Source organism: Phymastichus coffea, unplaced genomic scaffold (genome assembly GCF_024137745.1).
Source record: "Phymastichus coffea isolate CEN01 unplaced genomic scaffold, Cenicafe_Pcof_1.1 PCOF00082, whole genome shotgun sequence".
NCBI classification, from domain to species: Eukaryota; Metazoa; Arthropoda; class Insecta; order Hymenoptera; family Eulophidae; genus Phymastichus; species Phymastichus coffea.
In genome coordinates, this window is record NW_026706893.1 from 1,079,899 (window position 1) to 1,094,449 (window position 14,551).

A 14,551-nucleotide genomic window follows, 5' to 3' on the forward strand; every position below is an offset into this window, starting at 1 on the left:
GAGAAACGGCCGAATCACGCTGTTGGACGAGATTTTCGTTTATACTTTGTCTTATTTCGCATAAACCGTTAACGCTTTCCCAATATCCCATCCCTCTTTCTACCCTTGACGTCTTTCTTCGTGATTTTCACGAGACATCTCAGTCCAGAATCCGAGAAATCAAGTCCTTCCTTATTTTTATAATCATTGATATCATGGTTTTTACTATATCAACGAGTTAACTTCCATCGATGGAAATCAGCGTGTTTCTTTTCTTTTTCAAATAATCACAGTTATTTTCTTTTGTTGCGATTTTTGTATTACGTTAAGTTCCTCGTTTATTTTCTAGTTATCATCGATCGCTGTACAAAATGCACAGATTGCATTCATTTCATTACTAATGCGAGAAAGTGATTTGAGCCTCTTGTGGACGTTTGAAGAGGCCACACGTGGGTGAAATCACTTTATCGCGCATGTATCTAACTTAATTTTTCGATGCGACGTCTACGAGAGGAAATTGGAAGCATCTTTGCTTGCTCGAGCGTGCGTCAACCAAGTCCTTGCGCACGGAGTTTCGAAAAGTAATCATAACTATAACAGCAAATACAATGATAAGCATTGAAAATCGCATAATATTTATATTTGTATAGCTAAAAAGATAACGGCTCAGAGACAATAATGATAATTATTTCCAATCCTTTCAACATAGCACATTTAAATGATATTTAATTATTTATCACCGAAAGTCATGCTATAAGATCGTGCAACGAGTATTATCTTTCTTTTATGGCAGAAGACATATTTTAAAAAATAACTAAAATGTAGATTATTAGACATGAGCTCAAATTAAATTTATATAAATAGACAATTGTAGAATATTTAGACTTTACTTAGAAGAGACAAATGAAAAACATAAAAAAAATCTAATCAATGAGCATATTTGTCATCTAATGTGGACCGTTTCAAATCTTTTAATATTGTTGAAATATTCACTGAAATTTAATGAGTTTCTCTTAACATATGTTCCCACATATATGTGTTTCATTTACTTCTCGTCACACGTAATCTAAATGAACAATGAAAGAAAATAAATGACCTCTGAATTCTGTTAAAATATAATTAGAGAGTGTAGTCACAAAAACGTAGAACTCTGTAACTTACGTCCTGATGTAGTTACGATATGTATTAATTAAAAAAGTAGGAGTACACTTACCACATAATAATGTATACAATTTTTGAAATTTTTCTGAATGAACGTACATTTTTATCTTTTTAATTTTGCTTTTATCTGCGTAACATATTTCTACCAATATGATAAATAATCTGCATTTAATTGTTTAATATTGCAATGAGATAAGCTTCAGTTGTAATAATCATTCCTACTATTATGCTCTATTACGAACTGGTTTCAGTAAAAAAGCATGACATAGCAATATCTAAAATTACTTTTTCTCATCTTTTATCGCTGACCTCGAAGTGATTATTTTTACAGCTTACGCTTATAATCTACCTTCGGGATTTTTCGAGATGAAGAATTTCCTAGCACTTTATGCAACTATAGTGACCTAAAAATTCCAATTTCCGCGTCAATTTCACAAACAAAAAATTACCTAATTTGTTTAATCAAAAGCTACTTGTTTGAAGTAATTTTTTTATTCTATTTAAAATTGCATGATAGTACTTTATATTACGAAAAGTATATTCTTTATCGTTTTCAAAAATTAATGTTATAAGTAACCCACTCTGTAAACGTAGCACAAAACGTAAAAACTTAAGAAAGGGAATATAGCAATTTTTAAAGGTACTTTCATTGTGTTATATGAATAAAACGTAAAAAAATTATGATGCAAAATTAAAAAAAGCAGAATGCAATTGATCAATTGGACTGTACTTGTTAGAAGATCTGAAAAATGTACTATAGTGCAAATAACTCGTTGCAAAGAAAGCCAGTGTAGTTTCAAGTAGAAAATAGCCGAGTTTGGTCAGACATCAGTACAATATGTAATTTGTACATGGATTTGAACTCGAAAACTACGTTTTCGTCTCATGCAAATATTTCCTTTTCAATTGACCTTCTTACTCATACATTAACTTACGTTTAATGTATGAGTGGTTTCTGCCCCGCAGAATCCACAGTAGCTGGAGTGCTGAACGGGCAGTTTGGATTGCGGAGAAAGATATATTCGTTTAGACTCATACACTCGCACACGCGGGGCAAATGGCGCAACGGACTTTCATGACTGTGCGGGAGCAAGCAGCCAACACACACACACACACCCACACACACGCACACACATATATATTCCACTGTCAACGCTCGAGCTCGCCTGCGATTTCGTCATATTTCAGGACGCTAGATGACTGGCTCACACGCGCGCCGGCCTATGGATAGTATGGATGCCTCTCCACACGCCTTTTTTTTCTTCACTATTCGAATTTCCATTGCTCTGTACGCGAAGAAAGTTTTTGATGTTCCACCAACACAGTACTTAATGTTTCTTTATCTCACGGCGAAAGTATTTTTATTGATCATTTATCTCGTACAGAACATTTTTTTAATTACATTCACTTGACAATCAAACGCCCAAAAATCACTTTTTTTCTAGCGAATTCTCTTATACGATCATTCAACGAAAATCAGATCAATAATTAGTAATTAGATTTATATTGTAACATATACAAAGTGGAAATTATCATATAATAACTAGCTTAAAAATAATTTCATGATCCAAATGGGTAAAAAATTTATTCGACGTATTTTATTTTACTGTGCCATCCCTCTAAAACATGATAAAATTATAACCGAATACATATTTTTTTGGATTAACATTTTTCTTACGATATGAATGATATGAATAATAAATACGTATGTAAACTGATAGAATGATGTTCATACACAGATACACCTAAGTATATAAATAGATATGTTCATAAAACTGAGTAAAGTATAATTTTGATTTCGTATGGCTTATAAATAACTAAAAATAAATCAATGGCAGTACATATTATACAAAAGATTCTCGAAGAACACAAACAACAATGCTCATTAATAAAGTCCATGATTAATACTCAACAGTTGTACTGACGACCATTTGAGAAGAGAAGAAACAAGAGTATACAAACCAAACTAACAAGAGACTAATCGCGATTTTTACTGCCAAGTCAACAACGTAGAGAATGGCAAAAACGCGACGAGCTCTCGGTAAAGTTGACGGATCATCCTTGAGACAATATTTCCGTGTTGCAAGGATGTAAGTCAGCAGATAGTCGTTCCAATCGATCACCCTGATGTCCATGAAGAAATTTTCCTTATCTTCAGGATTAAGATTTTCGCGCAATGCTTTGAGGTTGTCATTTCTGCAAAGAAATATAGAATTAAATTCAATCTTAAATTAGAATCAATTCATCATATACACGCTTTGTATATTATATTTTCTGCATTAAAAATCTAATTATTACTTTTTTTCAGAAACATATTTATTTTTATGATTATAGCTGTTCAAATTAGTTTATGATTGAAAGATACTTTACAGATAGTCTAGATAATCCAATCCACTAATTCTAAAAATAATGTGCAAAGTTGGTGTTTTTTAATGCACTCAAAGCAAAGCTAATATTTTTTCTTTCGTGTTACATCAATTAGTAACATTGTAAATATTTAAATAGAATTTGAAATGCCATAATTTTGCAATCAAGACTAAATCAATTTAAAAAAATACTCTTGACGCTTACATATAACGTTATAAACGGTTAAACATTTCGTTTCTCATATGGCTTTGGCTCGTCGTGTCAATTGCATATTCGACACTATTGGCACACCTTAAATTTTCCTTTCAACCATAAGAGAATTACTTTCAGTAAAAGTTTTATCTCAATTTCTAAGCGGTAAATTAACAATAAAAGATTTTTAAGAATATTATTAAAGAAAATATCTCGGCAAATATTTCATAATCTTATGTAACACGTGCTTTGAGAAAAGTAAACATGGTATGGCAACTTTGATGGTGCCTTTTATTAACCTGACCGAAATTCGCTACAACAGTCTTGCTTTTATATACAAAGAATCTTAGCAGGTAGTTAATCAATTCCTAAAAAGCACAGATCATTTCTTCATATTTCATATGAGCTTGTGAAAGGAATTAACCTATTGACACACTATCATTGTTTATTACGTGTGAAAAATGAAATCAAGCGGAAAAGTTCAATGCATTGTAGCCATTCAAAGCAAATGGCTGTCGTGCTTTCCGATCGCGAGAGATGCAGATTCGTAACTGACATCTTGGGCACACTTTGGTCGCATAAACATCGATTAGCATTGAATGCCCATATTGCAATTAGTTGTGTCATAATTTGACGTAAGCAACGAGCGACCGGGCCGTAAAGATGTTTTATTCACGAAAATGTATTGTGTGGCGATGTTCTAATTTCTCGTTAAGTTTAAAGACTTACTTGAATATCCATTCCTTCGTTGTGTAATAATGAACCAGATTCATCCCATTCGTTACTCGAGCCTGTACGTTCACCAGGAATGGCTTATTTCCAGTCAAACGTAGCAAAGTATCCAAGAAGTAAGCCGGAATGGTGTGCAAGAAGAAGACAATAAACAGATGATATATTTTGGAAGTTGTAAAGTCTCCTCCCGGATACCACAAGGGACCTGTTATATACAAATGTTTCTAATTTACACGTGTTAGTAATTCAACTAATGTTGCAACTGCAACACTTCAAGCGCGTAAAATATGTATCATCTGACGCCACGTTTTATTACGTATGTTTATACTTTTATAATATAATGACTATTTCGCGCAAAACGTTTTATTAAACGGTTGTAAGTTCAATGTTATACAAATTATAACGTGCAACATTCAACGATGGATTCATTTGAACGCGAAAAGTAATTGATTAAAATTTAAAAGATGAAAAAAATTTGAATAGATGACCTGAGAAAGGATTAGCGAGTGCATGCTTTTTGCCAGTGTCAAGAGCACGTCGCCAAGTGATAGGATTCTCTCGGCTTTCGGTGAGATTGACAAAAATTGGCCGTTTTGGCTTCTCGAGGCCGACTTTACGAGCTAAGGCGATGGTTGCATTAACAGCCATATCGCAGGGTATCAAATCGACGTAATTGTCAGGTTGGCAGAGCATAGACCGAAGTACACCTTTGCCCGCTGCAATCAATAAACCCGTTGGCCCGTTCAAATTATCCACCCATCCTGCATCCGGTTCCTTCAGTGAGCCGACCACTAGAAACGACGGAATATTTCATTATATAACGATTCATTGAAACGAATTTTACCGCGCTAACGATACTCCTTTCGTATCGAGCCGTGGTAACTTCGGTGAGGTAAAAATCGGTAAGATCGTGATCTTTTACGAATGTTCATCTTACCGATCGACGGTCTGGCGATCCCGGTAGGTAGGCCACTTCTTTGTACCAAGTCTTCGCTCAATGACTTACTGAAGGCGTAAGTGTTTGGTTGATCTCCTAAGATTTTTGCCGTCATGGAACTTAAAACATCTTCGGGTGTTTCCTCCACGAGTTTCATCGTCTCTTCTGGTGATATGGGCACTGGATAATATTTTTCCTCGAGGGTCGCCTCGCCACAATGGCAATAAGCTGTTGAAACGTGCACCAGTGAATCTAATTTTTTTAGCTGGAAATGCGACAATTTACATTTTATCAACGCAATTGAGATTTTTACGTTCGCTAAAATTCTGTGACGAAAATTGAAGAAATGCACATATTTCCCATCGAGTCTTATTCGATCTTATTTTATGGCGATTCGTAAGGACTGTTGTGTAAGGCTAATTTTCTCTGTTAATATTGCTTTACAATTACAAATTAAAAAATCAGCTCTAAAATTTTATGCAACACTATATATGTTCATTTCAATGGTTGGTTATTGCAAAAAGCTATTTTATTGAAAATTTCGAAAATCAGATTGTAGTAACGACTTATTCTTGAACACGCTCAATCAATGTAATACAAAGTATAATTTGTAGAAATTGTTATGAACGATAAATCTTATAAAATTTAAATAAATGTTATAAATATTATAACAGAATGTTATAGTTTTCCATTATTTTTCAGATTATTGTTCAGACGGCGTGCATCAATAATTAACCAACAGAGAACATTGAACCGGCATTACTGATTATAAAAAGTCGCAGGATAAAGTTCATCCTCGCAAAGACGTATCGTAGATTTCCTAATTCTCGCTTAACATTTAGTTTTTGGCCATATTTAAGTACATTCCGAATATATTGGAGGTTTTTTCCGGACCTTAAATTCACTTTGCCAATTCTTAAAACGCACATTAGGGGATTCCGTAATCGCAAAGGCGATACGGAGATGCGTTACATAAACGACATTCAAATTGTACAATTATTCAACGATATGAAAATAAGCGGAATAACAAAAGTGAAATAAAAGCCATCGTTGGATGAACAGCGATAGGTGCAAAATAAAAAATCATGTCGCGTATACCTGCTTCGCAAAAGCCAAGACATTTGCGGTGCCTCGTGTATTCATGTTGACTGCGGTCTTGAGCGGTAGATCAAACCGAACGTTGGCTGCCATGTTAATCAGCACCGAGACGTTTTTCAAAAGCTCAATGTCCGGTGGAGAAATTCCAAGTCCATCGCTCGTTGTATCTCCAGCCACGGCGACTAGTTTTTTCAGTCTTTCCGGTTGATTCTCTCTTAGAAATCTAAATGGCTCTTCCTAAATAAAAAAGAAATAGTTATTACATGAAATAAATTAGAATAATATATTTGTTTTTATGTTGAGCCAAGCGCATATTTGCTTGGTTAAAAGACAGAGAGGAGGTGGTGATAACAATTTACGTAAAAGGAATATTTTTAAATGAACGTGATTTTTGGTAATTTCATATTCCAGAAAAAAATCTTCTTTTTATGTTACTGAAACTAAAATGATGTTATCGACGATTTTTTTTTCAAACGAGAAAGGTAGAAAGGAAAAATATTTCCACAAATACATAATGAGGTAACGTTTTCTTTGTGATGAATAAGCAAATGAGACCAATTAAATGTTTTTTACAAGAGTAATTTGAAAAAATATTAACTTCAAAATTTGTTGCAATTACTTGTAAAGTAAAGTTATGCCTCAATCGAGTTGGCAATGAGATGTGACCATTCCGAGGACATACACTTTCAAATAAACCAGCTCCTTTTCAAGTCGGTAAAAACTACTTCTATTTAGCGTAGGTACGATAAACGTTCCACCAGCTACAATTATAGAACCTTTCACTTTGTGGATAATTCACAAAATTATATAGGTCAGCTCGAATATTTTATTGCTCTTTAGAAACGATTCGGAATTTCACGTGATGATGATCTTTTTACATGAAAAAGCAAATTGGATATAATACAATAATGTCAAATAAATATCCGTGCACATTTTAAAAATAAAGTAGAATGGTCTGTGGAGCTCCGTAAAAGACAAGAAAAAACAAAACATCGGTTGATGCTAGTCACGTAAATGCAGAGTCTTTCTTTAATCTTGACACAAGATTCTTTTGATGATTTCAGATATAAAACTACAAAAGATCACCCAAGTCTATCAAACATAAAAAAATTTGCGATTCGGAAATTCGAAGGATGCAACTGTAATACCAATTTTCTTCTACATATATATAGCGATGGCGTCTTTTGCTTTGCAAACCAATCTTGGTATCAATCAAATTAATGACAAGTCGTTGTGACCGCAATGAGAAAAGAACAAATCCAAGCACGGCGAATTTGCTGACTCATGACGCACATGCGGTGGGGAACCTGACGCTATCTTATGTGGAAAAATTGATCTCGCAACAAAAATATTTGTGCCACTCTCTTTTTCGCGCCATCGCATTAAATCTTCGATACCTACGTGTAATATCCTTCGGACAAAGTACACTTTCGTTGCACCTTGCACGCATTTTATTGGTCTGTCGCGCGCCCTTGCATACACGCGGCCATTATGGTGATCAACAAAACGTGAAAATTCAGACAGGATATTGCTCGTGAAAGAAAATCACAAACTGAAAGTCATTCAGTCATTAGCTTGAGCAATAATTGCATTGCTTAAGAGCATTGGTACACATTGATTTAGCGCGATGATAGTCGTAGTAACCAAGTGAAACGTTTCATCAAATCAATTGAATACTGATCGTTAGCAATGCCAAATTCCAATCATCTTTACAGAATATTATATACTGAAAATCTTTAAATAAGTACCTTAATTCGTAAGTATCTTGTCGTTCGTTAGATCATGCTTTTGTGTTATCCAAACGATAATTAAATTTACTGTAACATATATACCAATGTACATATTTTTATTGAACTATATTTATGCAACATTTATAAGTAAGTTAATTCAGCAATCTACCTATGATGTAATTTCATGCGTAAAATAACTTCAACGGAAAACTTGATTTGCTAGACGAGGAAAACAGAAAAAACCATTGGTCATACACAGTGGAATTCGCATTCTGTTTTTCAAAAGAAGCGTGATTAGTCGAACCCAACCCAATCTAGAAATTTATCGAGATTTTGACGAAATTTTCGTAAGTTAGTTCGTGCCAGATCACGAGATTAATAGATATAACATAATAAATGCGTATCAATTGATCCAACGTATAAATTAATTATATATACTGTAATTTCTTCTCAATAGTATAGCCATGGCTATAAATCCTTATTCATTATTGCGCAATATGAAACCTTCAAGTCTATTGCCAGGACCCGACAAAGTCCAACTTACGCAATATCCAATAGTAATTAGGTCCTCATCTCTATTGAAACAAGAAAGGTATACTTCAGCTATGAAAGTGGTTCAGCGTAAAAACGATGCCAAGGACTGCACCCGGTAAACAGTCACTTTTTCGGGCTGGGCCACATAATTTGTCAGTTCTGTCGTGTAATCGCTCTTGACGTAGATCCAAAGTTCAAATGGTACCAGCAACGCTCTGGGTCTCAAGGAAAAGGGATGCGAATGTACGCGCTCAAGGTTATGCTCGGTTCCAATGTGCGCAAAGGCGTGGATGGGCTGCCGTTCGTTCTTTATTTTTTTTTTTTTTTTTCTTCGTGCGTCTGGAAAGGATGCGTTGTTCGCGGGAATCCCGTTTTTTTCGCCTCGACTTTCCTGGTTCACTAACTGCTTTAACTGCTCGACGAGGTAAATGGCCCGTGGATCGCCGGGATTTCACGAGATTAGAATAATTAGCGCACGACAGCATAGACGCTGCGGCGTCGGCGGGGATTTTATTGACAATTTACGTAACGTCATCGTAAACCAAGCAATTATTGACAGACGGAACACATTATGCCTCGTCAAGCTGTGTACTCTTTGAGTCATTTTCGCCAAAAATATCATTGTTTCACAGGCTTAACGTTACCGGTTTCATAATAAGATCTTTGTATGGCATTTATGGTGTCTCCGGATGTATAGATGCTTGAATATTTCAAAACCTATTCCAGACGTATTATTTCGAAACGCTGCGAAATTAAACTATTTCAAATCATAAATAGTTGAAAAGAAAATCGAATGAATTCGAACAACCAATTTCATCGCTACGGTGAAAAATACATACATTATGGTTACAAAAGATAAATGAGTTCCAAAGCTAACGTAACTTATTTCCAATTAATCTTCCGCAAACCGACAGAAATTACCAAACAGTTTTTCAGATAAACAAAGACTGGATACACTTGTTAATTATACCGTTGGTAATTACGGGAAATAAATGATTGTCTATTTACTGCATATCGGAGTAAAATGTAAATCTATTTTAATGTAAAACATCCTCATAATAGGTGATTATGTAGTAAAATTAAAAATGACAAACCTTCATTAAATTCATCAGTCTAGCTTTTGGAGGTATGCCTTTCTTGTCTCTGATTATGGTGTAAATTGTTTTGATATCTGGACAACAGCTGAGTAATTTGGCCAATAAAACTTTGCCCATGAATCCCGTGCCGCCAGTAACTATCACCTCTCGGTCTCGAAACCATTGCGGTATACCCGGTTTCTCTGTATTCGCCATGATATTATTCTCGTTATCGTCCACTTTCTTTATCTATGAGCCTAGACGAAAAATAATTACACAATTAGTTTAAAACTAACGAAATAGATGCTTTCTTTTGGTAGTCCAACTGCTTTCACATCTGAGTTATTGGCTAAAGTTGCAGTTCAATAAGAAATAAGTTAACTAAATAACGCACATTTTAATTATGCTGATAATAATTGCATTTAATTCCATATTTATGTTAGGATTGCTCGTCATTTTAAAGCTAATACTTATTAGTTGAAATATAGATACTGAAGAATGCTCTTTGAAGCTATAAATTTTTAAAGCCGAATTGCCTTCAAGTTCTTGGACAATGTAAAGTCACGACAGTCACTCTTTTTACAACTCGCAAAGTCACCATAATTTTCAGTAATTACTTCGCACCTGTAACTAATGAAGTAACTTTTAATGCTCGCGTTGTTAAGGAAAAATTTTTTCAATACAATAATCTCCAACACGCTTTATTTGTAATTTTAATCGATCGATAATGTATCAACCGCAAATTGCTGGTTAGAAGCTTGTTTTATTATTCGCATTATTAACGTCATTTTCATGACGAGAGTAAAAAAATTTTTTCCAATGAAATTGGATGTTGGGTTTTTCTGTCATCAAAATGTTTCTCTTAGTCATGACGTAGAATTTTTCTTGACTAATACGAGAAATCAAGCGAGTTAATTTTTTTCCCCTCAATTGCAAAGTAAAGTGCGTTTGGAAATGCATTAAGTATTGTTTCTTGAAGAAAGATTACACTTTATTTCATCTTATTGAATTAAAAATGGGTTGACTTTTCTGAGAAAATTTTCATTTATAGTTTTAGTCATTATTTTAATAATATATATTATTTAAAAAAAAGGCCTTCCCAAAGCTTAAATATGACACATTACTGAATTATTTACTAGAACAACTATCATTCGATTTAATTTGTTTGAATTAAATAGGTTTTATAATGAAATTTATTGTTATAACGATACTTTTAATTATTACTAACAAAACGTTTCGATCTACCGTGCTATAATTGTTATTTTTTGAAGATATTCAACATCACTCGTAGTTACAAGTTTTTTCAATATGAATATCTAATGAACCTTGTTTAACGTTGATATATGATTTGGCGTAAATTTGTACAATACTTATGAAACGATGTAAATTGGTTTATAATATCAAAACGACGTATTAATTTATTCGTTATTATCGAAAATGTAATTTCATATTAGTATCGTTGTGTTTCAATAAAAATATTTAATATTCAGAATTTAAATAATGTAATCTCACTGTTACATGCAATTTTTCAAAAACTAAAAATTATGCAATATTTTCAAAAACGGAACTGTCGTTCAATGACCTACCGAAACATCAATATTTAAAGATTTCATTATCATTTATCTGCGCAAACACAACATACAGTAGCTTAATTTGAATATCTTTTCCTACATTCCAAGTAATGCTCCTTGGCAATTTACATATCATGAAATTGCTGTTAAATATCTATACTCTCAGCATAAAATTCTAGCTACGTTTCCTTTCTACAGTCAAATTATTGAATCGCGCGTGAATGAAATCTTATAGCGCTTGTGCATGTATAACGCTTATATTTTGTGAAACCAACTAAAAACCTATTGCTTCATTAGAATTAAGAATATACGTTTTATATCTCCGACTTGAGTCAATGCAAATGTCTGCTTACGCTACTTCAACATTGATCCTCTATATAATTAATTAATGTCATATATGGCGAAACGTGTGACCTCTGTCACATCTCTACGAACGAAATCCCGAAATCATTCAGTTCACTACTTCAGTAGATTTTATTACCTTGAACATTTTTCGGATTCATCGAAAGATTCATTTTTCCTGTAATTTTTAGTAGTATTTTGTATTCTTATCTTACTTTTATTCTATTTATTTTTCTTAACATAAATAAGGTTATTTTATTATTATTATTATTATATTATTTAATTTAAAATCTTCAAAAATTGGTAATTTATTTTCTGAACGACCTTAAACTTGAACTCAAGCTATATAGTTTTATGCAGAATATTAAAAAAATCATTATGAATTCTTGATTATTAGAATTATCCATACTCCGATTTTCAAGTATATTTCAATACCTGACCTTAACAAATATCGTATAACAGATTTATATTCCTATTCAATGATTTCTTATTCCTTGAAAATCATTTCAATTGCGTAATTATGCCTGATTTTGTTATCCAAAATGCAATCTATTAGTAGGCGGTTAGACTTGTAATGCTTGATTGCGTCAATAACGCCATTATTTACAATCTAAATTTTATGAAGCTATTTGTATAAGTAAACTGATCATAATTAATCATAATTGACAAATTTATACATCTAACAACTTAAAGAATATTATATTCAACTATTGAATGAAATGACAGTAAAATAGTTCTTTAGCTTGTCTGGTCTAAGCACTGTCATAAAAAAATATAACATCCCAATTAAAAAACGGTAAATCACTTACTCAAATAAACGTAAAATAGCAATTTCGTTTTGTTTATTCACTCATGATATGCATAAAAACAACATTTTTCAAATCAGACAAATAAGTTTGAGTTACTTGGTTTAGTTTTGTTGAAATCGTAATATCTGTGAATTTTATTTTAGCGAGACGTAATTTTCAATACCGTCTTCATTAATTTTGACTATGAACTTACCACGCTATTCCGATTAGAAGCTGTTAATTCTCGAACACATTTATTTATAATTTACTGCGTTCTGCGGTATTGTAAAGATAATTGAGATCAGCAAACTTAAAAACCATACTGTCACGCTCATTGTTAATAGTTGTTTTCTGAAAAAAGTATCGGAAAATACTTCTTAAAATGCAACGTACCTGAGCAGTGTACAAAGACGTTTTGAAATGCAGCAAAGCACGCCTAAAAGTTTCTCAAAATTCAGCGGTGAAATTCCACTTAGGAAGGAGCACTAGTGCATGTAGAATGACGAGCTTGTTCCCTGAGGCATTAAGGTAGACTTCAGTTTTGCTCGTAAAGCAGACACCGCGCCACTATACAGTTGTTAGTTTTGGTGTTTTTGAGAGCGTTCAGCGGCTCAGTCTATCGGCAAGCGACTGAGCTGCCTTGGATGATCGGTCAGAGCTTTATGCGCTCGAACTCACGTATACCTCTTGCGCGTGCTCGCCGCTCCCAGTATCCTGTTGATGCCGACCGATTATTTGCGGTCGCCTGTATCCCCATGAGCATTTTTTCGGTCACCGCACTGGACTGTAACCCCCGCTATTCAAGGAACTGGATATATATTTTATCTCGGCATTCTGTCGTTTGTTTTTTTTAAATCCTCGCTATTAAACACGTCAAGATTTCAATGAATTGCCTGAGCATTAAACGATTGACAGGGAGAATTCAAATACCTTTTATAGCTGCCTGATGGGCATTCACGGCAAATTTCCAACGACAAAGTTGTATTCAAAGTGTTCAGGACCATCAAACTCATCTTTATTTCCTAAAATAGCTCTCTTCACAACAGATTTTACGTTACTTTCGTAAAAATAGTATAATGCGGTAGTAATAATATTATGTAACATACACCATTCGGCGTTATTTCGTTGGTAATTACGTAAATAATTTCGATTGTGTCGTTTCAAACTACTTTTATTCATCTCTTCTATTTTTCATTATATATTATTGTAGCGTAAAAGTGTGACCGATGATTACGCAAATATTAGATTAATTGTGGTCTAGGAAAATCATTCTGAATGATCAATAAGTATGTATATTGCATTTGATATCGAATAATATCTTTGAAATCGGTATAACGTTTAAGAATGATATTATTGTAAAAAAAGTCTTGAAAAACCATGTATAGGTCACATTTATGAATAGTATTTCAAAAATGAATCCACAAATTTGTACAAACGTACAAATATTTTCAAGATAGTATGCATAAAAAATTGCAAAAATAATATGCCTACATTAAAAAAAATTTCGAACTGATTCAACGCTGATTATGTATATAAATATATATGTGCATGTATGTGTGTGTATACACACACACACACACACACACACGCACGCGCGCGCGTGTGTGTGTGTGCACGCGCAGAATCGCTGCAGACCGCTAATGCAGATTACCGATGCAGAATCACTAAAATCGATACAAAATTTAAGGAAGGTTATATATCTAATATCAGTTGATCGAGATTATGTCGATAATTATATGCACTATTGATGGTATATATCTGTAGATGTAGAGCGTGTGTCCCTATTATATAGACAACTTAAGAAGTCAATATACCGATTATCGGCAATTTAAGCTATAACCCGCCATCCAACCCAGAAACATTTTTTACAGAAAGGCTGTAATAAATAAAAGTAAACAGTTAAGGTATGCCATTAAACTTACTCTAATTCCTTTAATTATTATATTATTATAGAAATAAATTTGATATTTCTAGGCAACGAAACAAGTTTTAATGCATTCAATAGATTTATTAGATTAGTATTAAATTTATATTTATACTAAAC

The 14,551-nt window shown here is 33.4% G+C and overlaps 1 protein-coding gene across 1 annotated transcript; it reads right to left on the reverse strand.

Moving 5' to 3' along the window:
- Positions 1 to 2,489: 2,489 nt before the first annotated feature.
- LOC131668701 (putative fatty acyl-CoA reductase CG5065) lies at positions 2,490 to 13,116 on the reverse strand. Its single transcript, XM_058943081.1, has 7 exons — positions 12,901 to 13,116; positions 9,825 to 10,063; positions 6,467 to 6,703; positions 5,369 to 5,633; positions 4,920 to 5,222; positions 4,429 to 4,636; positions 2,490 to 3,336 (listed from the first exon to the last, which is right to left on the reverse strand). Exons 2-7 carry the CDS (start codon positions 10,020 to 10,022, stop codon positions 3,042 to 3,044), a joined length of 1,506 nt encoding a protein of 501 aa, XP_058799064.1. The 5' UTR covers positions 10,023 to 10,063; positions 12,901 to 13,116; the 3' UTR covers positions 2,490 to 3,041.
- Positions 13,117 to 14,551: the final 1,435 nt, after the last annotated feature.

Bases quoted from the DNA above. Each gene is read 5' to 3' on its own strand.
- LOC131668701 (XM_058943081.1), bottom strand. From the start codon at position 10,022: ATGGCGAATACAGAGAAACCGGGTATACCGCAATGGTTTCGAGACCGA. The intron at 4,637-4,919 runs GTCATCTATTCA...TGTATATAACAG, and splicing joins ACTCGCTAATCCTTTCTCAG to GTCCCTTGTGGTATCCGGGA. The intron at 3,337-4,428 runs GTAAGTCTTTAA...ATTTCTTTGCAG, and splicing joins ACGAAGGAATGGATATTCAA to AAATGACAACCTCAAAGCAT.